This window comes from Candoia aspera, chromosome 2, assembly GCF_035149785.1.
Source record: "Candoia aspera isolate rCanAsp1 chromosome 2, rCanAsp1.hap2, whole genome shotgun sequence".
NCBI classification, from domain to species: domain Eukaryota; kingdom Metazoa; phylum Chordata; class Lepidosauria; order Squamata; family Boidae; genus Candoia; species Candoia aspera.
In genome coordinates, this window is record NC_086154.1 from 213,125,888 (window position 1) to 213,138,890 (window position 13,003).

Sequence of the window (13,003 nt, forward strand, 5' to 3'; positions counted from 1 at the left end):
GGAAGTACAAATGCAATATACAAAAGCTGTTGCTACTGTTCTGAACTGAGAGCACATACAAATCTGAAGGCCGACATACTTCGAGGCTACTCATTTTTTCCCTACCTTATCTGAAGGTTCCTTCACTGAAGGCTGGATAGATGACACCAGATCCACATATGCTCCTCCCATTGCAACATCCCCAGTCTCTTTGACCTGTAAAAAAGATGGGAAGTGAGTTTTTCACCTCCATGACATAACAATTACAAGCAATATGCTTTATGTCAATTGAAAAATCCTCTTCATACTTTTCATTGCACAATTTAGGTCAGCAAACAAAACAACAGTGTAAGGGAAATGAAGGAGCGAAATAATTAGAAATCATTAAAAGCAAACCCTCCTAAATATAGAACAATTGTTCTTGCAATTATTCATGATGATAATTCAAGTATGACTTAGTGAAAGAAAATTACTGACACAATTATAAACCCACATGCACAGAAAAGGATCAGTTCTAGTTGAAATGTAGATTACCAAAGAACAGGCTGCATATTTTAAGCAGACCGCAATTGGAACAACAAGCTTCCAGCATTTAATAAACTGCAGCCATTTAACCTGGAATCTGTTTTGTTTGTTTCAATAAAATACGCTTTATGTTTTTCAAAATCTTTATTTACTTCAACAGCTCTGCAGCAATAGCTCTTCTTGGCTTGCTCTGCTTCTTTGGGCTTTTCATGAAAGTACCAGAAGGAAAAGTGTTTTAGAAAAATAGAGATGAATCAAAATAAAAGTTGGGGGGAGGGGAATGCCAAGGGACTCAAAACCAGGGGCAGTATCAACAAAGTCTATTTAGACGCATGCTTTTAAAGGCCAACAAAGTCTGAGTGCACCTTTTAAGAGAAAAGAGATTCAAGTACATGAAACATAAGCTTCTAAAAAACTATTCTAATTCTTTGTTCCCAGATTTTCAATGCAAGTTTAAAAGACAGGATAAACTCTCTAAAGCAATGACAATCAAATAATTTTATCAAGTCCTATGAAGATAAAAAGAGAAGTGAAGGAAGGTATATAGCAATATGGCAGAACACAGAGGGGTTTTCATGCCCCAATCTTAGTTTCTGGCATCTCCAGTTAAAAATAAGGACTGGGGAATAGGGGGTTTAAAAAAACTTTGCTTGAAACCCTACAGATCTCCTGCCAGCCAGGGCAGGCAATAAGGGACTATACAATCAAGTATCTTACTTGATATGAAGTAACTCTATGCCCCCCATTCTTATATATGCCCAGTGGCCTATCATAAATCGTGCCTAAGAATAATACCATGATGGCTCCAACCCAATCTCATCAATGGCCATATGTGCATCTAGACCAATATCTAGATCCTTCTTATTTTAGTCCTGAACATTGCTTCTCTAGCCGACGAGCAACAGCAGCTTCACAGGTGGTAATGGAGGTCTGCCTAGGAGGCCAACTGCTTGGAGATATGAAACTATTCAGCTTTGAAACTGAAAAAATACTGGTGTAGGCAAGCCACCTCAACCTGGTACCTAGACATATGCTGGGCAACTCCTACTATTCTTGGTCATGGTGATAGGACTTGTAGCACAGCACACCCAAAAGGCACAGTGTAGGGTTACAAAATGGAAAAGCAACAGATAATGAGATGCTAGGAAGGATGAGCTATTCTAGGACAGACTATACTGAGTAAAGGCTGGTAATTAAAGAGGAATGCACAGGGAATAAGAAATCTTAATAACATTATAAAAGTGTTTTAACTTATGTTATTACTGATTATCCAAAAATAAGATGTGTAGAAAGTGGACATATATCAAAATTTATGGGCAGAATTCAAATGTATGCCTCCATAATTATTTTATTTTATCTACCTATCTATCTATCCATCCATCCATCCAATTTGTTCCCACTCATCTCCTCCCTTCGGGGGACTCTGGGCAGTTTACAGTAATCAATTAAAACAATCATACAATGAATAAAATACACAATATAAAATTACAGTAATAAATAATATAAATAAGAGTAAAAAATAAAAAAGTCCAAGTGGCAAAAGAATCTAAAACGGCCCAAGTGTGGGAGGAGTGGTCTATAGCAGCCATCCCCATGTAGATCTATTCCCCTCTCCGCCCCAAGCGAGGCGGCAGAACCAGGTCTTCAGACTCCTCTGAAAGGCCAGGAGCGATGGGGCCAATCTCACCTCGAGGGGCAGTATGTTCCATAGGGTGGGCGCCACTGCAGAGAAGGCCCGCTTCCTGGACCCCGCCAAATGAAGTTGTCTTAAAGACGGGGTCCGCAGCATCCCCTCTTTGCACGATTGGGTGGGACAGGCTGATGTAATGGGGAAGAAGCGGTCCCTCAGGTAACCTGGCCCCATGCCATGTAGGGCTTTAAAGGTGATAACCAACACCTTGAATTGGACCCGGAAGCAAACTGGTACCCAGTGCAGCTCGCGCAGCAGCGGTGTTACATGTGCCCTTCTGGGGGCACCAAAAACAGCTCGCGCAGCTGCATTCTGGACCAGCTGAAGCTTCTGGATACTTTTCAAGGGTAGCCCCATGTAGAGTGCGTTGCAATAGTCTATCTGAGAGATAACAAGGGTGTCAAGTGACTGTTCGAAGAGCCTCCCGATCCAGGAAAGGGCTTAACTGATGCACAGCACGTAGCTGCACAAAGGCTCTCCTGGCCACGGCTGCCACCTGCTCTTCGAGCAGGAGCCATGAGTCCAGGAGGACCCTCAGATTATGCGCCGCTTCTGTCTGGGGCAGTGCAATCCCATCCAGAACCAGAGATGATAATGTCCCAGATACGGAGAAACCATTAACCCACAGCCACTCTGTCTTGTTCAGCTGAAGCCTGTTGTTCCCCATCCAGACCCCCACAGCCCCCAGGCACCGTGAGAGGGCAGTCACAGCATCACTTACCTCACCTGGGATAGAGATATACAATTGAGTATCATCAGCATATTGATGATATCTCACCCCGTGGTGACGGATGATCTCACCCAGCGGTTTCATGTAGATGTTGAAAAGGAGCGGAGAGAGTACCGAACCCTGCGGCACCCCACAAAGGAGGGACTGAGGGTTGGACCACTCGCTCCCTATCACCACCGACTGGGACCGGCCCTGGAGGAAGGAGGTGAACCAGAGCAAGACCACGCCGCCCACCCCCAACTCCCAGCCTCCCTAAAAGGATACCTTTCTTTTATCCCTTTTCTTTTCCTCAAAAAGTTCTTTATGCCATACCAAGAATTCTCAAGAAGCAGTTTTAAACAGTCTTAAATACAAGAAGAAGTTTATGTTTATATGTTTAGTAAGTTTATATGTTTATGTACAAAGAGAAGCATGACAGCTTTGAGAGTGCTGGAGGAGGAGGAAGAGGAGGAGGAGGACCAGGACCTATACATTTCTCTTTATTCTCCAATGAAATCAGCAGGATTTATACAAACAAGTCTTCACTTCATGATTCTGACCTTGGTTTGAAGATGAATTCTATTTCCTTCCTTCCACATTTCTGTTTGCAAGGTTTGTCCTGGGAAAACTGGTTTTGCAAAACGAATCTATCATAAGACACGAAAATAGAGAAATTAAATACAGATAAAACATAATTGCATAATACAAACATTAACCACTGCAACGTTCCCCACTTTTGCTGCAAGAAGTCACATGTAAGATATAAAATACCTACTACACAACTTTGTTATGAAGATTCTATGTAACCTCATCAAGCCAGCAGTAATTGGCACCTGATGCCTTCTAGGTTAGACATTGTTATCTGTGCCATGGTGAGATATGCCTGGGACAATGGTCCTTACTGGCAGAGACTGCTCTTTGTCCCACTGCAAAGACTGCCTCTTTTTTTTTTAATAAGGGAATATCAGCATGAAGAAGATCAAAACTGAAAACAGCTTTATGGAAACTGTTTGTAAGGCACTTTGGAGTATGGAAACTGTATTTGAGAATTAATGAAAAGCAAGAAATATGCATATAACATCAACAATCCAAAAGGAAAATATGACTGATTCATATTTGTACATTTAAGACATGTTTGAAAATTTAAGAAAATGAGAGCGTATAAAATTGGTGAAAGTACTATCAAAATTAAGTCTCACTGTGGCATAATTGTCATGACTGGGTATTACAATAAGCCAGAAGAGTAAAGAGTCTTGAATTATCAAGAAATCCACTTGTTTCTTCCTGCAGTCAAGAGAAGCGCAAAAAACTTGACAGCTCCATGCTTGCTTTATCAACACAGGAGTGGAAAATCTATGGACCCCAGATATTGCTGAATGACAACTCAATGATGCATCAACCAGCATGGCCAACGATAAAGGGTGCTGGCAGTCATAACTGAGAAACATCTTAGGAGCCACATTGGGTGTACCAAACTGGAAATTCAGCCTTGTCCATTTAAAAAAAAGAACAGTACAGGTAGTCCTTGCTTAATGACCATTCGTTTAACAATGGTTCAGATATGACAGGGCTAAAAAAAAGTTACTTATGACCCGTCCTTGAAGTTATGACTGTCACAGCACCCCTGTGGTCACATGATCGTGATTTAGGCGCTTGGCAACCGGCTTGCATTTATGACTCGTTGCAGTGTCCTGCAGTCACGCGATTGCAATTTGCGACCTTCCCAGCCAGCTTCCAACAAGCCAAATCAATAGGGAACCACTGATTTGCTTAATGACTGCCACAACTTGCTTAATGATAATTCACTTAATGACTGTGATAAAAATAGTCATAAAATTGGGTCCTATCACATGATGCCTTGCTTAATGACTGCATCGCTTAGTGACTGAAATTCTGGTCCCAATTGTGGTCATTAAGTGAGGACTACATGCAATTTAAAAACCCAACAAACTATGGCTTACAATTCTGGCTTGCTCAAATAGCACACTGTCCATTTGCAGCCACGTTCGTAATTCAAGCTTATCAACATATCAGAGTATGGTTGACATCCTAGATTTTATGCAGCTACTGTATGTATTTTTCAGACTTCAGAAACTGCATTTAAGAAAAGTAATATTCTATATTTAATGAAAACACGAACACATACAGACCTTAACTGCCTTGAATCTGGTCACATCGTTATTAGCAAAGTGTTTTAAAACATGCCTGGCAGCAAATCCCAAAGTACAAAGTCCATGCAATATGGGCTTCTGAAATCCTATTAGGAGAAGACAATTTTTAAAAGAGTTTATATCTTATTTACATTCCTATGTTTAAATATGTACACTAGGGATGTCTGTTTATTGTTTTTCAATCCCATTCATATGCATGAGTACACACACACACACTTAGTTACAATCTACCTGCCAGCAAAAGCACTATAATTTGTAGAGGTAGTTAAATAAAATAATTGCAATATAGCACGCTGTTAGTTAAAGGATTGTAATCCGGTCACTCCCCAAAGCCTCAACTGGTGCATAACACAGCAGCCAGTTTGCTAACCAGGATTCACAGGCTGGAACTGGAGAAAACAAAAGGTATATATCATCAGATCAACATGTATCTAATGCAGTGTTTCTATCCATGAAGATACCAATGGGAAGCCAACAAACAGGCCATGACTATAATAGCCCTACTTGTGGTATCCAACAGTTGCATATATTGTAATATATGGCCTTCGGAACTAGGAGTCAGAAACAGTTTTATCCTCTATGAATCTGTCCAATCCCCCTTTAAAACCATCTGAGGGGAAAGTTGGCAATACATCTTGCAGTAGTAAATTCCTTTCATGTTTCAGAGAAATAAAAAGATACCGTGCAGAGCAATTCTGGATCTATTTAAAAGCTGTCCTCTATAAATGTCTTGACCTGCAGTGTATGAAGGACAATATTCTCTTTTAGGAAACCGCCTCTTCATTACGATCTGCTTCCTGGGTGTTCCCATATTCGGAGATTAGGGAGTTGCAGCCAGAAAATGAGTCAAATGTGTGCTTGGTGACTCTCCATTTATGGAACACCTTTTCCAAGAACAAGCACTCATTTTATTGCTCTTTTGGCATTAGATAAAAATAGTCATTTCTCCCAGCTTTCAGTGTTTGATTGTCTTAATCATGACTTGGTACAAGTTAATTTTAGATAAATTTTGTTTTCTCAATGGACTCAGTATTTCTTTTGATGATTGACTATAACCTTGAAGGATAGTAAAATACATATATAAATACAAGTTATTACTGTTATAAATTTAAAACATTCTCTCATACCTCTATAAACACCACCATATCTTACATAAGAGGAAAACATACTTCAAGCAACTTATTATAATTTCATTCTAGTGAAGAATATTGTTTGTTACAATTCAAACATTCTCAAACTTAATTATAATTTTAAAAACTGAAGTAAAAAAAAAAGCAACAGTCATTCATCTTTTGCAAAAGTTACTCAAACTCACCTCCAAGGGCTGAAAACCCAGGATCAATGTGCAAAGGGTTCCAATCACCACTAAGCCGATACAAGGCAGCCTACAGAACAAAAATAATTTGAAAATCATCATGATAAACCAATAAAGAAATAAAACCTTACATTTTTTTTCTTGTGGCTAAGAGAAGAATTTATTCCAAAATGCATACATTTGCAATGCAATTTACAGTTTGCCTTCCCACATTGATTGGAAATAAAGTAACTAACATTAACAGGAAACAAAAGTCATTAAAAACACACACAGTGGGGCTTCTGGTGGGGAAATGGCAGACTGAGCAGCTGTGCCCGCGGGCTTAGCTGACAACGCAATTTATTTTGGGCTCAGGCAGGTTTTCCTGCAGCCTAGAAACATTCTCCGGATAAAGGAAAACACCTGGAATCATCCCATCTGTCCTCCGGATGGCTGCTTGCAGCCAGATCGGAAACAGCGTTTCGCATTTGACTTGTAAGAGCTAGCCGGGAGGTGGAGCTGTCATTTTCCAAGCTGCGCTGTAGCCTTAAAGGGACACTAAGACTGGCCACCCCATTTCTAAATTCACTACATTTATGGGGTTTTTTAAAGTATGCATAACCTAAGTGAGGCTTTCTATTGCAAGGAGAAGCTGGCTATCTTGGTGCTTATCGCTATTTTTGGGATTACTTTTTTAAAAAATTCTTTTGGACTTCGTTTTCCTTCCAAATAAAAAGGAGGATTGAGAGTAAACAATTGTCTTCCTGTTATTATTTTTGTATTAAATTTGAAGATATTAGCATTTTCCTACACATTGAATCGGCTGATTTGAACTTTCAGCTTTCTGTTTCTATTTTCCCATGAGAACAGTCTGCCTATCTCACTCTTGCTTGTGTAAATACATTCTGGAACTTTTCCGTATCTTTGACTTTCGCTGGTTAAGCTCCTAGGGGGCATTATCATCTACTGTGTGAGACATGGAAGATTTTAAACAGATTTCTTCTGTCTTCTACCAAGCTTTTATGCAAGATATTCAGGACACTGTGGAAAATATGAGGTCTAAATTTGTGCCATCTGGCTGGGGATGTAATGGACGAAACTGAGATATTCAACAGCGATAGAAATCTTTCTTCTAAGAGTGAGATTGGGATTTCTATTGAGATGCTGGATGAAGATTGGATAGTGGAGTTGGAGAAATTTAAGGGAGAGAGAGGTTTGCAAGCAATAAATGAAATTGACTTTCTGGTGGAATGCCATGAAAAAGTAGGGGTCATTATGTATGGGAGGTTTTTTGAAAAGAAGGTGGAATTTTTGAGGGTGGCAGTTGGGCCGTTTGATTTTTTCAAGAGAAAAGCTCTGCGCACATTGTGGGGATATGTAAATGCTCCGGTTTATTTTGAAGTGGGATAAGAGTTAAAGAATGTTTATCTGGATTGCTTTAAGGGTTCGACTGATGGTATTTGCTTTTAAGGATTTGGATTAAGATTAGGGTATAAAAATATTTGGATGATTTTAAGGATTTAAGGCTACTGTTTTGAATTTTGTTTTTTGGGTTTATTAAGATTAAAACTGTTGTACTGTTAAGTATAATGACAGACAATTTATGTGCTTTTTAGATTCTTATTATAGTAGACAGAAATGCATAGAATAGTAGCAGCAAGGGACTAATTAAAAAAGTGTTATCGTTGGGGGGGGGAGTTATTTAGGAGGTCTATATGATTTTTTATTTTAATATAAGGGGGGAGTAACAGTACTTAGTGATTTTTTTAATGTGCTAAAGTGGAATGATTTATAGAAATAATGCAGTTTTGGTTTAATACAGAGTATGGGATTGATTACAGAAAATTTTGTATATCCTTGCTGTTAAAAGTTGGAAGTCATATCTTTCTGTAATCTTGAAAAAAAGATTTTCAACTGTGTGTTTTCATACCTTTTTAGTTATTTTTTTTCTGTAGTTTTTTGTTTCACAGCTTTTATCCTTGTCTTGAAACTTAATAAAATTCTTTAAAACACACACACACACACCGAATTTCAAGAAATGGAAGCTAAGCAGGTGGTGTCTGCCATAAGCTACACCACTGGTTCTGGAGTGAAAGCTAACAGGCTTAAATTCAGCTGCATTTCTTGGAAGAGCAGTCAAGCCACAGTGAATATAGACATGGAACCTGTTTTGTGTTTCCATCCTCCAGAACTGATTGATGCAGCGTGTGAACATATATCTGCCTGCTTGGGCCAAGAGGGCTGGGATGGTAAAGAGGGTGAGAGATGGAGATTTCTATAGAATCTTATTTTGAATCAACTCCCCAACCACAACAATCTGTAAACAAACAAACTGAAGCATGTCATTTGGGCTACCAATTGCAATTTCAAAATCTGAGATGAACTTGATTCCAGTTCTGTTTCAGTAATACTAATATGCAATAAAATGCTGCTGGAATGCTCTTATTTAAAGTTTCAGCTAAGTCAGCGATGCCCTTTTGCAGGACACTCTCTTCCAAATGCTCTATTTGAGTTTTTTTCTCTTCACAGCGCCCAGCTGATAGTACCTATCTGACTGGAACTGGTTTCAGGTAAAAAGAAAAGCAGGTAAGAAGGGTTGGACTGGTTAATACTTAGATAGGAGCTCTCCAGAAAATCCCAGGGCTTTAGGCTAGATAGAGAAGTTCCAAGTCTTGGAAAAAGGCAATAGGAAGCCACTTCTATATTATTGTCATGAAACCACATAAACATCACGAGGTCACTAACAATCAAGCTCAGCTTGAAAGAATCTTTCCCTTTGGTCCCATAATAATCAGGCACCATCTCCTGTCCAGGGAGAATGATTAGTATTCATTGGATTTAGATTTGAAGAAGAGAGCAAATGTTATTTGGAGTATTACAAACCTTGAGGTTTTCTAAGCCTTCAGATATCTCCCTCTTGTGTGTAATTAGTTTTCTTTTTGCTACAGGGGCTGGCACTTGGAGAATGAGTTTGCTATTAATGCACACACGTGTGTGTGTATAGTTACACAGAATTCATGCTTAAAGACACTTCAAAATCAAGAGGGATGCTATAAATATAACCAACAGCAACATTTTGGCATCTTTTTCTTCCACGGAAACCTTTAGCATTCATGCCACTCTTTATTTCTTTTCTATCCTCAGACTGACCCCCTGGGCAGAGACTATTCTTTAGGCACACATTAATACCGTTTTTCCATAAGCTGTACGTGCAACTGAACAAACCTTAAATCTATGCATCATGTTTCTTCTTGATAGTCCAAGTGCTGTTTGTTACTACATATTTATAAATTTTCAGCTTAAGAACTGCTATTAATTTTAGATAAGCTAAGGCTCTGGGTTTTGCTATATAAACTGTTGACAAGATAACTGACACATGAAAGAACTCAATGGGATCAGATCTGCAATGCTGTTAAGCTGTGACTCCAGAGGAATCACTTAGGTTCTTACACATGATGCTCCAGAGAACCAGTTCATTAAAAAAAAATGTATTACAGTATAGTCAGGTCATCCATGTCAGGAAGCATACTCACTACATTCCACATGTGAACAGAAGAATTAATTATAAATGTAGCGACATAGTAGCCCAGTCCAAAGAGACATAAGTGATCTACAAACCGCATCACCATTCAATGGGGGATAATGGCAGTCCAACATATCTGAAGGTTGATGAAGGTTGACATACAATTTGAGCGAACCTGCTCATCTGTTAGCATGTTACTTTGCCATATAATTGAGACATTTAGGACTGGTGGAGAGCAGATAGCAATCAGGTTGTTTCTTCAGGTAGAACTAAGGTGTATAAGAAGAATGCAAAACTGTTCCAGAAGTACCATAATCCATCAAGCAAGCACACAATTCACTTTTTACAAATTGCTATGCATAACCAGGCATTTCCCAGTTGGTTGGTTAATGTTCATGCCTCCAAAACCACTTTGCCAGCAATACTGTATGGGGAGTAAGCCTTTCAAATTCTGTCTTAATTAAAAGTAAGTAATTTAAAGCATAGGTAGAATTTGCAAAAGTGAATTGAAAAACAAAAGAAAAACCTCAGGAACTTCTACATGCCTGCAACAATGGTATTTCCTTACATTTTCAACAGCATGTAAAAATGGATCCCTCATTTTTGAACATTACAAAAATCAGATCATTAGGAGCACTAGACTGAAGTCAGTTGTGATATGGTTGGATTATTCTCTAATTAATAACAGAAACTGTCAGGTTTTATTTCCTAACAATTTAAAAGTTCTGCCAGATCAAAAGTGGAAAGACAATATCCAACCTGTCTGTACCAATTTTTCAGTATTGCCAGCTGTCAACAATAAAGGTTACAGCGAAAACTAACAAATTGAAGCCAACAATACAATCATACATAATTTTATGAATGAGAGAAAATAGCCTCTCTCTCTTTGCTGATAAGTAAAAATCGTTTTAATCAAATATATTTTCAGATCTAGAATAAAGCAAACAATCATAGTGGCATAGCATATACGATAAATAATTGAGGCTAAATTGCAAGATATTACGTAGACCCATAACTGAATTTCTTGTCCCCTTACACTTTGATAAAGAGCAGTTCTGCGCCTATCTGGTGGAGGATCACAGTTCTGAGAAGAAGGATGCAGTTAACACTTTTCCTTGAGGTGCTTTAAAAAAAAAGACACTGAAAACTCCTGTCTTCCCTTAATTACAAAATATAACATAATATAGCAATGTAAGCATATGCATGGCATTTTATAGACAGATCTTCCTATTAATAACTGAAAGAAGCTAGGTGGGTGGGAGTATTACATGCACATTTTCTCTTCTGCTTAACTATTCTTGTGCTATAGGCGAACGCCTGCACAGGACTAGATTCTTGGAACATCTTGCTATCAGTCTTAAAACACACCTATGAAGGACTATATTTATTGTATCTGAACTCAAGTTGGGCTTGTTCCTGAGCAAAAAAGGTTAGGGCTGGGTTATTTGATTTTCTGCTTAAGCACCAAATAGATACAAAAATAGCTACGGGGAAGAGGAAAATGTGTGAAAACTGACCTTTCCACTGCATTCATAAAAACATAAATTGCTTAAAATATGAAAAATTATCAAATCTTTAAAGTTTAAAATAAACTCTTGAAAGTTTAACTTTTGCTGTAACCAGAATATGATGTAAAAGAGAAAGTGTGTGTTTGTGTTTGTGTGTGGAGAGAAAAGCTGCCAGTAGTTTTACCCCCCACCCCAAAAAGGGGGATTGTTTGCTCTGAAAATTGACACGAAGGGACACTATAAAGATAAATTCAGTTGTCAGATATTAAACATTTGTGTAAGGGGAAAAAAGCAACAGCCAGACAAATCCCTTAAGCTAGAGTTTTATCCTCTATCATCTAGAAATCAACACATCGACCAAAGGACACTAAAAAAAATATCTAAGATAGAATTAGGTCTGCCCTCTGTAAGATTAATCCCTTACAAGATTATTTTCTATAGTAACAAACAGCGGCACTGTGAATTAAGGCCAGCCCTCTTGCTTAACTCTATAACCCTATCAAAGAACAGCTGGGATAGCAAGAAAATAAAAACAGAAATGAAAGAACATTGAAGCTTCCAAGGATATGTAATTTGTGGTGCAAAAAATCAATCTGTGGAACAAACAATATGCATATATTTGTGGCATATCATGCTACCAAATGAAAAGCAAATATTACAAGGACCCATAGGTTTCAGTTCCTCTCATAGAACATGAACCCCCCTCCCCTTCCCTGAAGTTCAGCAAGACCTTGGAAATATGGAAGGATAGTAGAAACAGAGTTAAACTAAAGATGAGCCAATGAAACTAAGGTTCACATGCACACACATCCACATTCCAAATGTGCTCTTGTTTGCCTGAATCACAGAGGCTACTACAAGTATCCTTTTAAAAAATTTAGCATGCACATATTTCTGTTCATACGTTCCTGCTAAGACTGGTTTCACCTAAGACATGCATCTATAATCTTGGGATGCAGGTGCTGCTTCTATTGAGTTGGTAAAAGATCCATTTTGTCCTGTTAAGTCATTTGAAACCTTCCTTCCTTTTATGTGGCTAGAGCTGCTGTATGGGTTCTTGGCTTAGCTTTGCTGTTTATTGTCATGTTATTCCATTGTTGTTTATGTTTATTTTAAGAGTTGAAAACCAGAGAGACCACCATATGTAGAGCTGAAGCTTCCCACTTCCCCCAATCTTTAATACTATATGTAATTTCTCAATATCCAGCACAATTCAATGCGATTATAGTAACAGAAGTAATAACAGAAGCCAAACTGACACCTAGAAATACTGTAGTATGGATTGCAGAGGTCGCCAATAAATCCTGGAGGTAGTAAGATTTAACTGGCAGAAGAATGATACTTAGCAGTGCAACCTCCTATATTGTTCACAAGTATCTCATGGCTCTTCTTTAAGCATGGGTTCAGTGGCACTGCAAAGGTTTTCATGTGTTCACCAATCAAATACAGAAATTCTCTGCATGTACCTCTGTCTGAGCATAGGTCCCTTTCACACTGACCCAGAAGATGTAGTTCTGTATGTCCACCCCATGCATTATGTAGATGTGTAGCTGACAGATCTTCTTTCCACCTCACACATTTCATAATCTTCTCCATTATAAATC

General features: G+C 38.6%; 1 protein-coding gene across 1 annotated transcript in view; it reads right to left on the minus strand.

The window, feature by feature from the left end:
• The window catches only part of HSD17B4 (hydroxysteroid 17-beta dehydrogenase 4), a 59,142-nt gene that overhangs the window by 9,324 nt on the left and 36,815 nt on the right, over positions 1–13,003 (minus strand). The window contains exons 18-21 of the mRNA XM_063295302.1: positions 6,390–6,459; positions 5,054–5,160; positions 3,464–3,550; positions 106–195 (exon numbers count right to left, since the gene is read on the minus strand). Coding sequence (XP_063151372.1) covers positions 106–195; positions 3,464–3,550; positions 5,054–5,160; positions 6,390–6,459 — 354 coding nt within the window. The remainder of the gene's footprint in view (positions 1–105; positions 196–3,463; positions 3,551–5,053; positions 5,161–6,389; positions 6,460–13,003) is intronic.